This window comes from Heterodontus francisci, unplaced genomic scaffold (genome assembly GCF_036365525.1).
Source record: "Heterodontus francisci isolate sHetFra1 unplaced genomic scaffold, sHetFra1.hap1 HAP1_SCAFFOLD_216, whole genome shotgun sequence".
NCBI classification, from domain to species: Eukaryota; Metazoa; Chordata; class Chondrichthyes; order Heterodontiformes; family Heterodontidae; genus Heterodontus; species Heterodontus francisci.
The window spans coordinates 455676-475648 of record NW_027140566.1 but is presented as its reverse complement, the minus strand read 5'-3'; the positions used below and the strand labels follow the sequence as shown (position 1 = coordinate 475648).

The following is a 19973-nucleotide window of genomic DNA, read 5'->3' as shown; positions in this document are numbered from 1 at the left end:
AAAGGGGATGTCTGGGAACTGACTATTATCACGGAAAGTTGGTAGGAATGCTAAGGTTCCTACTGGGAGGAAGTCACACACTATTTACATTATCGAATTAGGAGCATAAAGAGACCAATGAGATAATAGTTGGGAAAATGTAACACATTCAAGATTCCTCAGAAGGCACAGCTGAGGACAGGAATTGGTGTCCCGTTGGCAATAATATATCACCAGAGTATACAAAGAGACAACAATACATGGGAGATATATTTTCACCAGGGAGTTGGGGAGCAGGTCAACACACTGTCTGCAGTATATAACGTTGTGAATAGAAAAACACCCGGAGAGCTGTGAGACAAATTGTGATCAGGGGGATTGGTACAGATGAACACACCGTCTATAGTAGATAATGTTGAGAATCGTAAAAACACCTGGAGATCTGTGAGACACATTGTGATCAGGGGGATTGGGAGCAGGTCAACACACCCTCTATAGTATGTAATGTTGAGAATTAAAAAAAGACCGAGAGATCTGTGAGACACATTGCGATCAGCGAGATGGGGAGCAGCTCAATACACCCTCCATCGTATATAATGTGTTAATAGAAAAACACCTGGAGATCTGTGAGACAAATTGTCATCAGGGGGATTGGGAGAGTCAACCGACAGACTGCATTTTTAAAAAGCATGAACACTTAACCAGTAAACGGGAGGACCATTGATCGAACATCATTAACGGGTAAAAGAATATGGCACGTCGGCGAGGCAGGTGACAAGAGAATCGGAACAGCAGCAACTTAGTAAGACACAGTCAGCAGGGAGTTAGGAGACTGACAGATCCTTCATCTTGTTTTGTTTTGTTTGAGGAAGCTATATATTTTATTGAACAGCAGAAATGCCCAATTAAACCTTTATAGAAACTTTGAAAGTTACAGGTGGAAGACTTTGCAGTAAATTAAAAGGCATCGGAATCTACCACAGGATCGGAAAATATTTAATAGAATTTAAATGTTCCCATTCCTTCTCGAACTTTAGATCAGAATACTGAATTCACTGAGCGTGCCATCACCAGTGAGCTGAAAAGCAGATCCATCACCACTCTCTTCTCAGGGCACCTACACAGGTCATCAATGGTCAGAGCACCATCAGCACACATTTACAGGGCGATGGGGAAAGGGAGTGGGACTAATTAGACTGCACTGACAAAGAGACAACATAGGCACCAAGGGCCGAATGGCATCCCTCTGTGCTGTTTCATTGTAAAATTCTATAAGGGAGAGGATCATCACCACCTCCTTCTCAGGCACCTTCACACTGGTAATACATAAGGTCCACCCACCGCCACAAGGGAAGAGTGTATCCGGGTGTCAGTGTGTGTATATGTGAAAACAATTCTGGATACATTTAGGCCCATTACCAATATTAATTTGATGCAGAAACTGTATTTTCTGTTTTAAGGAATGAAATCACATATCCCTTATAATTTCTTCCGCAAAGTGTTGGGAATAATGACCCTGCAGTTAGTTGCATTTGTGTCTTTTCTTTCTGACAGTTTCATTCATTTCTTTTCCCAGTGAACTCTAATTGTTAACTTCTCATTTCAGGCAGACCTGGGAACAGTAAGGCTGGCCCGTCAGGTAATCGCCTTTTTTTCACACTATCTGCTATCTCTCTGCTCCAACCCATCCCATTAAATATTAAGCTTGGGCGACAGTCTCAGCACCTTTTTGATCATGTTGCCCTGTTGCTACTCAGAAAGGGAGTGTGCAGCTCATTGTGATAGTAAAGATCTTTAATTCTAGCTGACAGATGGCTGCTGCCTTCATGTGGAGAGACAGTAACTGAGGGTCTCTGCAGAGCAGAGTGAGAATAATCAACTCCACTCACACTGTTACCTAGCTAAGAGATGACTGCTGTCTTCATGTGGTGGGACAATAATTAAGGGTCTCTGAAGAGCAGAGTGTGAAGAATCACCTCCACTGACATTGTTGCCGGTCCAAAGGTCCACCTCACCAATCTGTGCTGACATCCTGATCACATCATCATCCAGCCCTATCTTTATTGGCTGTGTTGGGTGAGGGGGCAATTTCCCCTGCTCTTTCGTGGTGCTGGGATCTCACTGTGTTCGCCCAATCAGTACTGAGCACTTAAATATGAGATCATTACAGCCACGCCCATCTCCCCACTTCTGCCGGTTAAATCGACTCTGAGCCTGTCGCCACCTCGTTCCCATTGGAGCAGTTGTGTTGGTGGGAATATCCGGCTGTCTCCTGGTTCCCTGCTCGTTTGCACCGTTTATTAGTATTTCAGTTTCCTTTTTCTTTTATGTGTAATATTTACTTCGGGTTTTATTAGGGTTCTGAGTGCAGACTGATGTTCCTATCTATTCATGCCTGGCGAATGGGGAGGGTTCGTACGCTGGGAACCTGTGGGTTTAACACACTCTAACCGCCTGCTGATATTTTTGATATTTTACAGAGATGGTGAAGCTGAGACTGGTGAATGGGGGCAGTCGGTGCGCTGGGAACTTGTGGGTTTAACACACTATAAGCGCTTGATGATATTTCTGATGTTTTACAGAGATGGTGAAGCTGAGACTGGCGAATGGGGGCAGTCGGTGCGCTGGGAGAGTGGAGATACACTACAGGGGACAGTGGGGGACTGTGTATGGCTCGTACTGGGACCTGCAGGACGCCGCTGTTGTGTGTCGGGAGCTGGGCTGCGGAACTGCGGTCTCTGCACCAAGCTTGGCTCACTTTGGGGAAGGGTCCGGACCCATTGTGACGTTGAGTGTAAAGTGCAGCGGGACCGAGGCCGCTCTGCGGGACTGTGAGTCAGCTCAATGGGATCACTATTCCTACTCACACTCCTATGATGCCGGTGCCATCTGCTCAGGTAAAAATCTTTCTCAGTCTCCCGTCTCCCACCGCGGCTGATAGAATCTGGGAAGAAGCAAAAGTAAAACAATCCGGGATGGTCGGTACCTGGAAAGTCAGATGTTAATAATTCCAGTAATCTCCGGTTAGAATTAATGTTAATGTTCGGATCACTGTTTAAAATTATATCATTAGCACCATATTAAATAAAGATTCTCCACCGGCAGCAGCAAATACCTGATACTCAGCACATTTACAATACAGACAGTGCAGTTTCCATTGAGATTTTCCCTTGATCCGCAGTGAATTATCTGAACGGCTGGAAATGTCACAACCTCAATCCAACTCTCCATTCATCAACCCAGCAGCCGCTACCTGGCATGCACTGTCAGACCGGCTGTCCGCCTGCAATCATCGCTTGGCCTCAGATCTGATGTATTACACAGATTGTGAAGCTGAGACTGGGCAGCAGGGGAGGGAGGGAGGCAGGTTTCGCAGCCTCGGGGAGCTGAAGTAATGGGTCCGCAGTTATTGTGGGTATCACAAGAGGAAACTGCGCGTTAAGATCCCACCGCTGCCTGCGCATTGTCTTTTAAATTTTAGGAAATATTGAGAAAGTAAAATGCACAGAATATTAAACAAAGGAGCTAAGATAGTTCAGGAAGTAGCTGCAACGATTAAACTCAACACAGTTGAACTAATGGAAGAAAAGAGGCGAGTTTGCCTGAAAACATGGCCAGTAAGGAGGATAGCAACAGTCTTCAAGAGGATAAAGCGAGGCTGGTGAAATGGGCGGACAGGTTGCAGATGAAATTTCTTGCAGAGAAGTGTGAACTGATGCATTTTGGTTGGAACACGGAGGAGAGGCAATATCACAGAAGCACTGAACTGTTACAGTGCAGAAGGGGACTAGTCGGCCCATCATGACTGCATGGGCTCTCTGAAAGAGAAATTCACTCAGTTCTATTCGCCGGCCTTCACTCCATAACTCTGCACATTCTTCCTTTTCATAGAACTGTCTAGTTCCATTTTTAATGCTGCAATGGAACCTGCTTGCACCACGTTCTCAGACAAACATTCCAGATCTTAAACACTCGCTGCATGAAAAACGTTTTTCGCATGTCACTTCAGCTGATCTTACCAAATGCATTAAATCGGTGCCATTTCCTTCTCGATCCTTTCACCAGTGGAAACAGTTTCTCTCTACGAACTCCATTCAGAATCCTCATTATTTTGAATACCTCTGTCTATTCACCTCTCAGCCTTCTCTTCTCCAAGGAAAACAATCCAAACTTCTCCAATTTATCTTCATAACTGAAATTCCTCATCCCTGGAACCTTGACGTTTCTCATGAAACGTCTCTGTATTCTCTCCAATGCCCTCACATCTTTCCTCAAGTGCGGCGCCCAGAACTGGATGCATTACTCAAGCTGAGGACGAACTAGTGTCTCAAAGAAGTTCAACATAACTTCCTTGCTCTTGCACTCTATGCACCTATTAATAAAGTCCAGGGCCGTGTATGCTTTATTGCACGCTCTCTCAACCTAGCCTGCCACCGTCAATGACTTATGCACTATTAAACCAAGGTCCCTCTGCTCCTGTAACCCCTTTAGAATTGAACCCTTCATTTTATATTTTATCTTCATGTCAGTCCGTCCTAAATGAATCACTTCACATTTCTCTGCATTGAACTTCATCTGCCAACTGCCTGCCCATTCCACCAACTTGCCAATGTCCGTTTGAAGATCTGTACTATCCTCCTCACAGTTCACGATGCTTCCAAGTTTTGTATCATCTGCAAACTTTGAAATTGTGCCCTGTACACCAAGGTCTAATTCACTTATATATATAGACAGGGACCTGAAGATTGAAGGATACATGGCATTTAGGAAGGGCAGGAAGCTAGGAACAGGTGGAGGGGTAGCTCTGTTAATTAATTATGGTATTAGCACAATGTTGAGGGATGACCTAAGATCAGGAGACCAGGATGTAAAAGCTGTTCGGGTAGAGATGAAAAATCATTAAGGCAAGAATTTGCTTGTCAGAAGTGGTGTACAGACCACCTGACATTAACCACACTGTGGGGCGGGTTGTAAATGAATAAATGAATGGCAGCCTGTCAGAAAGGTACAGTGATAATTAGGGGCGGATTTTCGCCTAAATTTAGACTGGAAAAGTCAGATGGGCAGAGATAGCCTAGATGAGGACTGCATAGAATATTTTCGGGATAATTTCTTGGAACAGTACCTTGTGGAGCCAACCAGAAAGTAGGATATACTAGACCTGGTATTGTGCAATGAGGTCGGAATAATTAATGACCGCACAGCTAAGGTGCCCCTTGGTAGCAGCGATCATGATATGATTGAATTTTACATTCAGTTTGAGGGAGAGTAGAGTGGGTCCAAGACTAATATTTTAAACTTAAATAAGGGCAATTATGAGGACATGAATGTAGAGCTAGCTAAAGTGAACTGGCAAATCAGGTTACGGGATAGGTCAATAGAGTTTCAGTGGCAGACATTTAAGGGAATATTTCAGAATACACAATTTCTCATATTTCAACGAGAAAGAAACATTTCAAGAGTGGGTCCCACCATCCGTGGTTAAGTATAACAGCCAAAGGTCGGATCAAACTTAAAGAAAAAGCTTGTAATTGCGCAAAGATGGGAGGCATGTCAAAAGATTGAACAGAATATTTTTAAAAAACAAAGGATGACAAAAACATTGATAAGTCAGGTAGCATTGGAGGACGAGAGCAGGCTAGATAGATATATAAGGACAGATAGTAAGAGTTTATATATATATAAATATATATACATTTAAAAAAAAGAAAAGAGGTAACTACGTGAGCGTTGAACTTATAAAATGTGAGTCTGGGGAGTTAATAATGGAAAATAAGGAGATGACAGATGAATTGAACAGATATTTGGCATCGGTCTTCACTATTGAGTATAAAAGTAACATCCCAGTTTTAGCTGTAAGTCGGGAAATGGAAGGGACGGAGGAACTCAAGAAAATTGCAAACACCAGGGAAAAGATACTGAGCAAATTGTTGCAGCTGCAGGCTGACAAGTCCCCGGGACCTGATGGACTTCATCCTAGGGTGTCAAAAGAAGTGGCAAGTGAGGAAGTTGATGCGTTAATTTTAATTTACGAACATTCCCTAGATTCGGGGAAGGTTCATTTAGATTGGAAAATAGCGATTGCAACTCCTTTAGTCAGAAAGGGAGGGGGTATATCCAAGGATGTTATGGGAAGCAAGGGATGAAATTGCAGAGCCGCTGGCAATGATCTTTTCATCTTCTCTGCTGACGGGGGTGGTACCAGGTGATTGGAGGGTGGCAAATGTTGTGCCCCTGTTCAAGAAAGGGAATAGGAACAACCCTGGGAATTACAGGCCAGTTAGTCTTACTTCAGTGGTAGGCAAGTTGATGGAAAAGGTGCTGAGGGATAGGATTTCTGAGCATCTGGAAAGACACTGCTTGATTCGGGACAGTCAGCACGGTTTTGTGAGGGGTAGGTCTTGCCTCACAAGCCTGATTGAATTCTTTGAGCAGGTGACCAAGCAAGTGGATGAGGGTAAACCAGTGGATGTGGTGTACATGGATTTTAGTAAGGCATTTGATAAGGTCCCCCATGGTAGACTTATGGAGAAAGTCAGGAGGCATGGGTTAGTGGGGAATGTGGCCAGTTGGATTAAGAATTGGCTAACTGATAGAAGGCAGAGAGTGGTGTTAGATGGTAAATACTCAGCCTGGAGCCCAGTTACCAGTGGCATGCCGCAGGGATCAGTTCTGGGTCCTCTCCTGTTTGTGATTTTTATTAACGACTTGGATGAGGAAGTCGAAGGGTGGGTCAGTAAATTTGCAGATGATACAAAGGTTGGTGGAGTTGTGGATACCGAGGAGGGCTATTGTCGTCTGCAAAGGGACTTGGATAGGTTGCAGTGCTGGGCTGAAAAGTGGCAGATGGAGTTTAACCCTGAAAAGTGTGAGGTCGTCCATTTTGGAAGGACAAACATGAATGCAAAATACTGGGTTAACGGTAGGGTTCTTGGGCATGTGGAGGAGCAGAGAGACCTTGGGGTCTATGTGCATAGATCATTGAAAGTTGCAACTCAAGTGGATAGGGCTGTGAAGAAGGCATATGGGGTGTTAGCGTTCATTAGCAGAGGGATTGAATTTAAGAGCCGTGAGGTGATGATGCAGCTGTACAGGACCTTGGTAAGGCCTCATTTGGAGTACTGTGTGCAGTTCTGGTCGCCTCATTTTAGGAAGGATGTGGAAGCCTTGGAGAGGGTGCAGAGGAGATTTACCAGGATGTTGCCTGGAATGGAGAATAAGTCTTACGAGGAAAGGCTGAACATTCTAGGCCTCTTCTCATTAGAAAGGAGAAGGATGAGGGGTGACATGATAGAGGTTTATAAGATGATCAGGGGAATAGATAGGGTAGACAGTCAGAAACTTTTTCCCCGGGTGGAGCAAAGCGTTACAAGGGGTCATAAATTTAAGGTGAAGGGTGGGAGATATAAGGGGGATGTCAGGGGAAGGTTCTTTACCCAGAGAGTGGTCGAGGCATGGAATGCCTTGCCCGGGGAAGTTGTTGAGTCAGAAACTTTAGGGACTTTCAAAAGGCTTTTGGATAGGTATATGGATAAAGGAGAATGATGGGGTATAGATTAAATTGTCCTTGACAGAGGACAAAGGATCGGCACAACATTGTGGGCCGAAGGGCCTGTTCTGTGCTGTATGTTCTATGTTCTATGTTCTATGAAACAGCAAGCAGGAAACTACAGGTCAATTAGTTTAACACCTGCCTTAGGGAAAATGTTACAAGCTATTATTAAAAATGTTATAGCAGGGCATTTAGAAACATTCAAGGTAATCAGGTATAGTCAACATGGCTTTGTGAAAGGGAAATCATGTTTCACCAATTGATTGGAGTTCTTTGAGGGAATTACATGTACTGTGGATGAAGGGCAACTGGTAGATGTATTGTACTTAGATTTCCAGAAGGCATTTGATAAGTTGACACATCAAAGGCCGTTGCAGAAAATAAAAGCTCATGGTGGAGGGGGTAACAATTTAACATGGATGGAAGATGGGTTAGCTCACAGGAAACAGAGAGTAGGCATAAATGGGTCATTTTTTTGGTTGACAAGATGTAATGAGTGGTGTGCCATCGGGATCTGTGCTGGGACCTCAACATTTCACAATTTATAGAAATGATTTAGATGCAGGGACCGACGGTATGCTTGCTAAATTTGCTAATGTCACAAAGATAGGTAAGAATGTAACTTGTGAAGAGGACACAAGGAGTCTGCAAACAGATATAATTAGGTTAATTGAGTGGGCAAAGACCTGGCAAATGGAGTATAATGTGTGCAAGTGTGAAATTGCCCACTTTGGCAGCAAGAATAGAAGGGAAGCATATTATCTAAATGCTGAGAGATTGCAGAGCTCTGAGATACAGAGGGATATGGGTGTCCTAGTGCATGAAACGCGAAACGTTCGTATGCAGGTACAGCACGTAATTAAGAAAGCTAGGAGAATGTTATAATTTATCGCGAGTGGAATTGAATACAAATGTGGGGATTTTATGCTTCAGCGACACAGGGTATTTGTGAGACCACATCTGGAATATTGTGTACTGTACTAGTCTCCTTATTTAAGGAATGATGTACATGCGTTGGAGGCAGTACAGAGAAGGTTTACTGGTCTAATATCTGGAATGGGTGACCTGTCATACGAGGAAAGATTTGACAGGCTAGGCTTGCATCCTTTGGAATTTAGGAGAGTAAGAGGCGGCATGATGGAAACATATAAAATCCTGAGGGGACTTGACAGGGTTGTTGTGGAAAAGATGTTTCCCCTCGTGTGAGAATCTCGAACTAGGGGTCACTGTTTAAAAATAAGGGGTCGTCCATTTAAGACAGAGATGAGGAGAATTTCTTTGTTTCAGTGGGTCGTGACTCTTTGGAATTCTCTTCCTCAAAAGGCAGTGGAAGCAGAGTCTTTGATTTTTTTAAGGCAGAGGTAAGTAGATTCTTGATAACCAAGGGGCTGGAAGGTTATCTGGCGTAGGTGGAAATGTGGAGTAATCAGTTCAACCATGAACTTATTGAATGGTGGATCAGGCTCGAGGGGTTGAGTGGCCTACTCCTGCTCCTAATTTGTATGTTCACGCATATCTTCATATATAACAGGGTATATCTGATACATTCTCTTTATTAATTTTAAACCCCTATAGTATCAGAATTACCTACTTTTTCACTATTGCCTGTGGTATATCTTCTTTCTTGGCAAAGAAAGACGCAAAGAATTCAGTTAATACCTCAACTATACCCGCTACCTCCATATGTAAATCCACTTTCTGATCCCTAATCGGCCCCACTCCTCCTTTTACCACCCTTTTACTATTTCTCTGTCCGGAGAAAACTTTGGGATTTCTTTTAATGCTAGCTGCCGGTCTCTTTTCAAGGGTACAATTATAAAGTGACTGCAGCCAAGAGTGACCTGGGAGTATTTCTAATCAAATCATTGAAGGCAGCATGGCAGGTTGAGAAAGTGGTTAATCGGGCAATGGAATGTTGGCCTTTTTAAATAGAGGCATCGAGTACAAAAGTGAGGAAGTTATTATGAACATTTGTGAAACACTGGGTTCACCTCAACTGGCGTATTGTGTACAATTCTGGGCACGACACTTCAGAAGAATGTGAATGCTTTAGAATGGGTGTAGAAAGGATTTACAAGGAAGGTTCAAGAGATGAAAGACTTCAGTTACATTGATAGGTTGGAGAAGCTGTGGTTGCTCTCCTTCGAACAGAGAATGCTACGAGTAAATTTGATAGCGATGTTCAAAATCATGAGGGGTCAAGACAGAGTAGATAGAGAACAAGAGTTCCTCTTGGCAGAAAGGTCAATAACCAGAGGACACTGTTATAAGGTGGATGGCAAAAGAACCAAACGTGACATGAGGAATAAGTTATGTATACAGCGAGTGTTTAGGATCTGGAATGTGCTGCCTGCGAGTCTGATGGAGACAAATTCAATTGTGGCTTTCAATATGGAATTGGAGAAGCACCTGAAGAGAAAATCTTCGCATGTCTATGGGGAAAGGGCAGAAGCATAGGACTAACTGAGGTGCTCTTACTGAGAACCAGCATGCACACAACGGGCTGAATGGCCTCCTTCTGTGTTGTGAACATTCTATGATTATATGCTGACTGCTGCATCTTGCTGGTCATAAACTGTCTGTCCAGTTTTTAAACCTACAACTGTGAATGTGGTTTCAAGATAATTAATTTCATATGAAGGGCTTTGAAGGGTGATCATGACAGACAGTAGAAAACTGGGTACAAAACAATCAACAAAGTGTGGTTAAAGGTAGTTATTCAGACTGACAAAAGGTGAGAAGTATTATGTGATAATTCATGTCAATGGGTTAGCGCTGTGCAAATGCGTTCTATTGTTTGGTCCATTCCGAAGATTACGGCACACAACATTAAGAAGCGGCTGAGCACACAGCACAAAGCAAACGTTAAGGGCCCGATAATACTGCAACTGTAGTGCTGAAGATCTGTGCTCTGAAACTAGCGACAACTCTAGCCAAGCTGATCCAGTACAGTTACAGCAGTTACAGCACTAGTATTCAACTGATATGGTGTAAAGTTGCTCAGTTACACACTGCCTGGAAAAGCAGGGAAACACTGACTAGTTAGCACCCAATCAACCTACTCCCAATCAACACCAAATCTTTCCTTGTGCTGGGTGTGACTCCCCTTTCAACGTATCAATCATGAACAAACATCTATCTTTTTTTGTATTTCCAAGAGCTTTGTTAACATGCATTGATATTTTATTGATTTTTGTATCTGTACCCCTCAGTCCCATTGCTCCTCGATGCAATTTAGATTATCATAGTCCAAGGAATATGGCTTCTCACTCTTCCTACCCAAATGTGTAAGTGTGCATTTATCTGCATTAAAATTCACTTACAATTTCGTTAACGTAAAGTATTTTTCTCACAATCTGCCTTTGAATATTACGATTGTACGTCCCTTTTCTGAGTCGAAATCATTTATGTTAAACATGAACAACAGTACTCCGAGCACCAGTTCTTGTCACACAATACTTCTTGCCTAGTTCTAACTGCTGATCCAGTGCATGTTTCTCAGTTACAGTGACGGCGACTGGGGAAGTTATAAATAAATAAAGGAACATTTTAAACATGATAGTTCTGTCACATTATAAGCAGTAGTGATACAGGAAATCCAGCATAATCTGTTCTGAACAGAATCTGAGAACGAATGTTGCCAGATCTGTGATTAATCAGATGCGAATTGAAATGTAAATATTTGCATTATTGTGATTATTAAAGTATTATGCTAATTATGATATAATATGCTTATTAAGATCACAGATATCCTCGACTAACATCCGGAGACTCTCCATGCTCAGGCAGACTGGAGATCCAGTACGGTGAAAACTGGGGTACAGTGTGTGACCTTGACTGGGATCTGAAAGACGCCAATGTGGTCTGTAGTCAGCTTCAGTGTGGAGTCGCCGTGTCTGTGCCAAGATATGCCCATTTTGGAGAGGGCACTGGCCTCTTACGGACTGACATCTTTGAATGCACTGGAAACGAGACCAGTTTATTGGACTGCCGTCTTTTTCAAGGAACCCAGCAGGAGTGCAGCCACAGGAACGATGCCAGTGTGATCTGTTCCGGTGAGTACAGACTTACTGAAAAGCAGACAACTTCCTGCTTATATTTGGAAAACTGAGGAAGGTGTATTTCCCATGTTTCTGTCTGAAAGGTTCATATCTAAACTAGTCATTATAGCTTACTATCGCTGCTATAGGTTTGGTGTAACGTGGTACAAAATACCCGCAATTACTGGTAAACAGGATGGTTCTAAATTTTAAAATTTATTCTGCAAGAAGCAAAATTTTCGCAAGTTTGTTTACCACTGCACCGAATGTATATTTAGAATTGAATATTGACTGCAACAGTTGGGAGTTGACTAAATGAATATGCACTGGCCTAATTCGATACTTTAATCTGAACACCATGAATGAACCGACATTACAATAGCCTTCTGAATCTCCCTGACCACGTTATTATTCTTATCATACAACAGTGAAACAGGTCCTTCGGCCCACCGAGTCTCTGTCGACCAACAACGACCCATTTATAATAATCCTACATTACCTATAATTCTCCCAGCACCTACCCACAGTAGGGTTAATTTACAATGGTCAACTTCCTTTCGACCTGCAAGTCTTTTGCTGTGGGATGAAAAAAGAGCACGAGGCAGAATCCCACGCATTCACAGGGAGAACATGCAAACCCCGCACAGACAGCACACAGAACTGAATCCAGGTCACTGGAGCTGTGATGCTAACCAAAGTTCCACTGTGCCCACGTTAACTTACTGAATGGCAGGGTATAAAAGAACGGCTGTACTCTAGCACTGCTCAGTGCAATCAGGCCAGAAGTGAAAGATTACAAAGTTATTGATAGAATGTGTGCATTTTACCCGATAAATATGACAGGATTGGACACATATCCACATGATCAGTACAGAGCTTTCAGTTGCACCAGCCTGTTCGATCATTCAGTTAGATCATACCTGATATGCTCTTCAAGTCTCTTTACCTGCCTTTGAACCAGATTCCTTGATCCACCGAGATAACAAAATTTTAACAATATTAGTCTTGAAAACTTAGATTAGATGTAACATCCACAGCTCTTTACTTTGGAAGTTGTTAAGGAATGTTCCAGATTTCCACTGTTATTATAGAAAATATGTTTCCTAATTGTTCTCTGAGGCCCAACTATCTTCTGGTGCTTGGTCAGTTACCTTCCCACCATCAAAATATCAGAAGTTCGGCTTTTTGCTGATGATTGCATGGTCTTTAATTCCATTCACAATTCCTCGGATTAAGAAATAGTTCATGCCCACTTACATCAAGATCAGGACATTATTTAGACTTGGGCTGATGGGTAGAAAGGAACATACTCACCACCTGCGTGTCAGGTAATTACTATTTCCAACAAGAGAGACAATAACATCTCCCCTAGCTATTATGATCAGTGAATTCACTACCACCATCAAATCCTGCTGGGTGTTGTCATTGACAAGAAACTGAACGAGACCATTCACAATAATGTAGTGGCGAAGGGAGCAGGTCAGATGATCTGCATTCTGTGGCAATAAGCTCACCTGCAGAATTCCCAAAGACTTTCCAGCAGCTGGAAGAGATAGGCTGGGAATGTGAAAGGACATGACTCTTCCAAATTTCAGGGAACCCAGCCACAGTTTGTGTAATCCTTCATCATAATGAGGGGAGGCAGTGGCGTGGTGCTCATGTTACTGGACTAGCAATCCAGAGTCCCAGGCTAATTCATGGGACGCTGGTTCAATTCCCACCATCGCAGCTAATGGAATTTAAATTCAGTTAATAAACCTGGAATTGAAAACTAGTCTCAGTAATGGTGACCATGAAACCATTGTCGATTGTCATTTAAAAAAATCTTGTTCAGTCATATCCTTAGGGGATGAAATCTGCCATTGTTACATAGCCTGTCCTACATGTGACTCGAGACCCACAGCAATGTTGTTGACTCTTAACTGTCCTCTTACATAGCCTAACAAATCAACCTGTTGTGAAAGGCAACGAGGCATGAACAACGAATGCTGGCCTTGCCTGAGACACCCACATCTTATGAATGAATAAAAAACAGAAACATTTGAAGCCAAGGAATCATTCTAGTATCAGTTATGCTGCACACTCTCCCTGTTCAACATATCCTTCCCAATGCATATTGCCCATAGCTGAACATTACACCAGATGGGGCCTGACCAGTTTTCTTTTGAGCTGCAGCATCATTTCTAGCCCCTTGTATTCCATTCCACTAGATATAAAGCACAGCATTCCATTGGCTGTTTTGATTTTCGCTCCTGCAATTGCCCATGACACTGAAGTCTCTTTTCCCTGTGCTGCATCCGGCTTTTCACCATTTATAAAGTACTGTAATCTTTTTAATTCCAAACTGGAGACCTCACACTCACCAATATTGAAAAAGTTTTACACAGTCACTGTATCTTTTTTTTGGTAAAGTTATGCTTAAAATATACATGTTTGCAATATGGTTGATGGTTTCTTTCAATGGCAATATTGAATATGTCAATTATATGTGGCTTTCTATCCAGTCATCTAAATCATTAATAAATATGGTGAATAGTTGAGGTTCCTGCCGGATGGCGCCATCACAGCCTGCCAGTTAGATGATCTGCCCATTGTCCCTGCTGTCTATCTCCTGCCACTAAACTGACGTCCTAAGTAGGTCAATAATTTTCCCTAAATTCTATGAGCTTCAACTTTAGCCAACAATCAGTTACGAGGGATTTTGTTGAGTGCTTTCTGGAAGTTCATCTGAAAAACATCCATTGAGGTTCCCCTGTCCTCTACTTTAGTTACCTCCACAAAATATTTGATCAGGTTTATTTACAAATCCACGCTGGCTCTCTCTGATTAGCTGTAACTTTTTATGGTGATCAGACACTCCATCTTTAAATGTACACTCTAGTAATTCCCTGACAACTGCTGTTAGGCTAAACAATCTGTAATTCCCTCGGTTCACTCACTAACCTTTCTTTAAATAGCAGTGTGACAATTGCAATTTTCTGATTACTGATCCAGCAGTTTGCTCTCTATCATTAACAAAGTGATGGAAGGTGTTGTTTACAGCGCTATCAAGCAGTACTTACCAATAAACTACTCACTGTTGCTCAGTTTGGGTTTGTCGGACCACTCAGCTTCAGACTTCATCACACCCTTTGTACAAATATGGATGATATAGCTGTATTCCAGATGAGAGTGACTGCCCTCAATGTCAGGGCAGCATTTGTCCGACTGCGGCAACAAAGAACCTTAATAAAAGTTGTGTCCATGTAAATACTGATGCAAAGTAATTATGTATAATTCCTGCCATTTCCTTATTTTCATTTATAATATCATAACTGTGATTGTAATGAGATCACATTGCTTTTAATGACAATATATTTCTGACGTTATTGTAAAAGATTTGTCGCTCTTGAGATCTGTTTTGTCATCCTTTGCTATTCTTTGTATCTCTGCCATTCACGAAGATCTGTGCATTTTTTTTGCATTTTTGCATGTTTTTGGTCTCTTTTATATTATGATGTTATTGTGTCTTGCATGCCAGTCCATAATAAATAAGTTTGAGTTTGTAATTGGACCATTCAATGCGGTGGTCATTGAGTTGATCTTCTTTGATGGCAGGCTTGTGCCGTTCACTGCGTCAGGGAAGCTATGGAGATCGATAAACACAAGACCGTCCCCCTAACAGTGACCTGTTCCTCCGTGAATATCAGGGTTTCCCTCCTCGAGAAGACGCACAAGCACCTGCTGTGCAGACAACATACCACGACCAGAACAGTAGCATGGATTGACTTGCCACAATGCACAACAACTGACGAATCAGCAGAAGGAATAATGGCATATACTGACCTCTCATGGAATATAATTAACTGACCAATAACAGCCAGAGCAAGAACACGTAATAACCTATCAGTAGTAAGATCCAGCCCAGATTCCCATTCTGCACTGCATATAAACAGACTGCTTCCACCAATTACAATTATTTCTCCAGACAATGGGCAGAGTACATGGCCCAAAACGTCGCGGTCTGTCAGTATTTCTAACAACTGCTTTTCCAAGAAAGCAACTGCTGTTTTCAGCGCAAAGGCACGTGATGTAAAACCGTAAAATGGTCTGACTCAAATGTTGCATGTTTTAGTTTTCTATTCCCCTGTAGCACCTGGATATGCTACATTTACAACTGTGCTCCAGCCCCTCACCCCGCCCCCACCAGCCTCCCCTCACCCATTTACTAGTTTAAGGTTCCTGTAACAACCCTATTTATCCTTTTTTCTGGGACCCTGATCCCAACCAGATTCAGGTGCTGCTCATTCCAACAGAATAGTTCTTTAATATCCCAGTACAGGTGTCAGGGTCCCATGAAAGGTAAAACCTCTTTCCAACATCATAACCTTCAACCACATGTTCATCTCCCTGATCGTTTATTTTTCTGATGCCAAAGTGCAAGCGGCTTGTATAATAATCCAGAGATTATAATCCTTGTGAACTTATTTTATATTTCAGCTCCTGGTACTCTCTGAAAAGAACCTCTTGCCTACTCTTTGCTATGTTGTTTATCCCTACATGGTCCACAACGACTGGATATTTCCCCTCCATTCTTGCAATCTGATTTGAGATAACCCTCATTTCGCACAAGTTGGGAAAATACTGTGTGGAACTCTTAATGCCCTAATTATTGAATCACTTAAAGGTATCACATTATGCTCCACTCCTCCTCCTTTTGAACAGCTTCCTATTCCAAGGTATCACGGTCAACATTCTGGCTGTCCTTCTGACCGTCTTCATCCTTATCCTCACAAATAGCCAGGACTTTGTTCCTTTTCACTTCTGTATATCCTCGTTCTCCATTACATCTGGATTTCCATTACTGTGCATTATAAGCTGCAACAACCTCATTCTGATCCTGCAGCTCTCTACAAGGTGTGACTGAAATCTGCAGCAAACTGTCAAATACTCTTCTTGTTGCCATATGTGTTGGCGTTTCTCCAATTCCCACAACAGCTCTATGATCCTGAGCCAGAGAGATTCCAGGTTGAGATATCTACTGCAGACAAGTTCCCTCGCGGCAGTTCCATTATCTACAAATTCCAATATCCAGAAAAAAAACTGCACTGCCAGAACTTAGTCTGTCTTTATTTTTGAGGTAAAATTATTTTTAGATGCATTTTAGCTTTAACGCTATTTCACTGGTTAGCTAACGCCGAAACACTAAACACTCATCAATTAACTTAATACTTATTTACAACTTACCCACGCCCTCTCACACCCTGACCTGACAATTGCTTCACTGAGTGAGTTTTTCCCACTATTTGCCTGGTGTCTGTCCCTCAGCCCCTTCCAATAGGCTCTGCTGCTGCTGGCTGTGACGCTCTTTTAAACCGGTGGCTCGAGTCACTGACTCCAGTTTAACAGACACAACAGAACACCTCCATCCGAACGCTCACTCTCTACTACCGAGAAGGACGAGGACAGCAGATGCATGGGAACACCATCTGCATGTTCTCCTCCGAAGCACACACCATCCTAATTTGGAACTATATAACTGGTCCTTCACTGTCGCTGGGTCAAATCCTGGAAGTCCCTTCCTTACAGCAATGTGAGTGCACTGAAAGCGCATGCACTGCAGTGGTGCAAGAAAGCGGCTCACCACCAGCTTTGCAAGGGCAGTTCGGGATGGGTACTAAATGCCGTCCTAGCCCGAAAGTCCCACCCCCTGTGAAATAATAAAAAATACCTCCTGTTCCCACTCTGAACCGAATTCTTACTCTTAGCAAACTCTAACTTCCCACTATGTTCATAATGTATTCAGTTAACATTGCAATCTTTGTTTACACTCTGCCTTACTAGAAGTCTAAAAATAGAAACATAGATAATTGGAGTAGGAGTAGGCCAGACAGCCCTTTGGAGCCTGCTCCACCATTCAAAAAAAGTCATGGCCTATCATCTAATTCAGTACTCTGTTCCCGTTTTTCCCCATATCGCTTGATTCCTTTGGTATTAAGAAAGATATCTATCTCCTTCTTGAATATAGTTAGTGATCTGGCCTCCACTGCCTTCTGTGGTAGAGAATTCCGCAGGTTCACCACCTTCTGAGTGAAGACATTTCTCCTCATCTCGGTTCTAAATAGCATACTCCGTATCCAGAGACTGTGACCCGTGGTTTTGGACTCTCCAGCCATCGGGAACATCCGCCCTGTATCTAGCCTGTCTAGTACTGTTCCAGTCTTATAGGTTTCTCTGAGTACCTCTCTCATTCTTCTAAACTCTAGTGAAAAGAGTCCGAGTCAATCCGATCTCTCCTCATACATGAATCCTGCCATCCCAGGAATTAGCATCGTAAATCTTCTTTGCACTCTCTTCATGACAAGGGCATCATTCCTCAGATAAGGAGACCAAAACTGCACACAATACTCCAGGTGAGGTCTCACCAAAGCCCTGTATAGGTGCAGTAAGACATTGCTCCTTTACTCAAAGCCTCTTGCAATGACGTCCAGTATTATATGCCTTTTGAGGCACATTCAAGATGCAACAGTTTAGACAGTTTCCAGCTGACAGTAATTACCCCAGTTCGGACAAGCACAGCTGATTGACTGCTTACTGCTAACCTGACTTGCACTGTTAACTGCTAACAATGAACTGCCTTGCAGTTTGGTTTTTAATTACAAGCGAAACGCTAAATGTTAAGGCTAGATTTCAGTCTTAGCCACTAATTACCAAATTCTAAACTTCCCACTCTGGTTACAACACATGCACCTAAAGGTACAGTCTATGCTTGCACACTTTGCCTTAACTCTAACTACCTTACTGAATTGCAGAAGAACATTCCCCATGCAGGCAATTGCAGTTCAAGAGGACGGTCCTGACACCGGTTTCAAGGGCAAATAAAGTTGAGCAATAACTGCCACCTCTGCCAGAGATGTCCACATCCCTCATAAAGAAAAGCAGCTCCCAAATGAGCTTGTTCTGTATTTGTTCTTCAGATCTTCTATCGCACATCTATCAAACCACTTAAACATTTTAAACACATCAACTAGATAAGCTGTAATCCTTCTAAACTAAAGCTACTACAAACAAAGTTTATGAAACTTGTCTTCATAATGTAACGCTTTAAGCATTGTTGCCATTCTCGTGACTCTGTCCTTAACCACCTCCAAAGGCAATGGTTTTATGAAGTGCAGTGCCCAAAAGTGACAACAGATACAACAGAAACATCAAATCCATCATCTTTATATTCCAAAATCCAAGAGATAAAGACCAACAATCGATTAGCATTTGCAACAAGAGGTGTTAATTTTTGAGTGTTCAGCCAACTTCATAAAGAGGTCCTGTAGTAATTATTGTGATGAAAGGACACAGACCTAAAACATAACTCTCTTGATCTCTCCACAGATGCTGCGAGCCCTGCTCAGTATTTCCAGCATTTTCTGTTATATTTCAGATTTCCAACATCCGCAGTATTTTGCTTTTGTGTTGCTGTGGTAATTCTAATTGTTTTTTGATAGATAATTTGTGTAAAGTATGGATAGATAATCGTGTACATAAGATTCAACTGTTATACCCATTTTCTATTTTGCTGTTTCTATGCAGAGGATGATTTATAAATTATTTGGATTTGTATTTGTTTCCAATACAGGGAAACATGGACCTCGATTGGTTGATGGGACGAACAGATGCTCAGGCCGGGTGGAGGTGCTACATGGAGATCAGTGGGGGACGGTGTGTGACGTTTACTTTGATTTGGAAGACGCCAACGTGGTCTGTGAGCACCTTCAGTGTGGGACAGTAACCTCAATACCGGGAGGAGCTCACTTTGGGAAGGGAGCCGGTCCAGTGTGGATGGAAAGTTACAGGTGTCGGGGGAATGAGACGCGATTGTGGGAGTGTCCTGTTTCATCCTGGGATCAGTTTAGCTGCTCACATGAAAATGACGCCAGTGTCATCTGTACGGGTGAGTCATCTCAGTCAATTGAACTGAAATAAACCAACTGTTCTGCTGTCAAGCATCATTGACTATTTCCACAGGTCGCTGATTCGCTAGTTTTGCTGATCCCATGCTTCCTTTGACACTAAGATTCCGAGATGTGTTTGTGGGTTTAAGTGTCTAAATTAAATTACAAATGAATCAAAGAGCTTCACTCCAGTAAACATTGAATACATACAATGTCTATTGATTAGTACTAATCGCTCATATAATATCTCTTTTGTGGTAAATCTAGGGCATTATTCAAGGGGCATAGAATCAGCAATTTGCTCCCAGGACCACTGCCATAGCATAGAAATGTTGCTCGAGCATTGAAACTGTGATCAATGTTGGCCGTTCAAATATGAATTATCATGGAAGTCTCTGCAAAGATCAGCTGTACAATAGAAAACACTGTGAACTTGTTTCCAGCTAAATAACATGAGATAAATTTTAATTTCCATTG

General features: G+C 42.5%; 1 protein-coding gene across 1 annotated transcript; it reads left to right on the top strand.

Annotated features, from left to right (window-relative positions):
- The first annotated feature begins 2225 nt into the window (after positions 1–2225).
- Positions 2226–19668, top strand: LOC137360151 (deleted in malignant brain tumors 1 protein-like). Its single transcript, XM_068025699.1, has 5 exons — positions 2226–2282; positions 2562–2876; positions 11272–11586; positions 19181–19489; positions 19646–19668. The coding sequence occupies exons 2-5, from the start codon at positions 2564–2566 to the stop codon at positions 19666–19668; spliced, it is 960 nt and encodes a 319-aa protein (XP_067881800.1). The 5' UTR covers positions 2226–2282; positions 2562–2563.
- Positions 19669–19973: the final 305 nt, after the last annotated feature.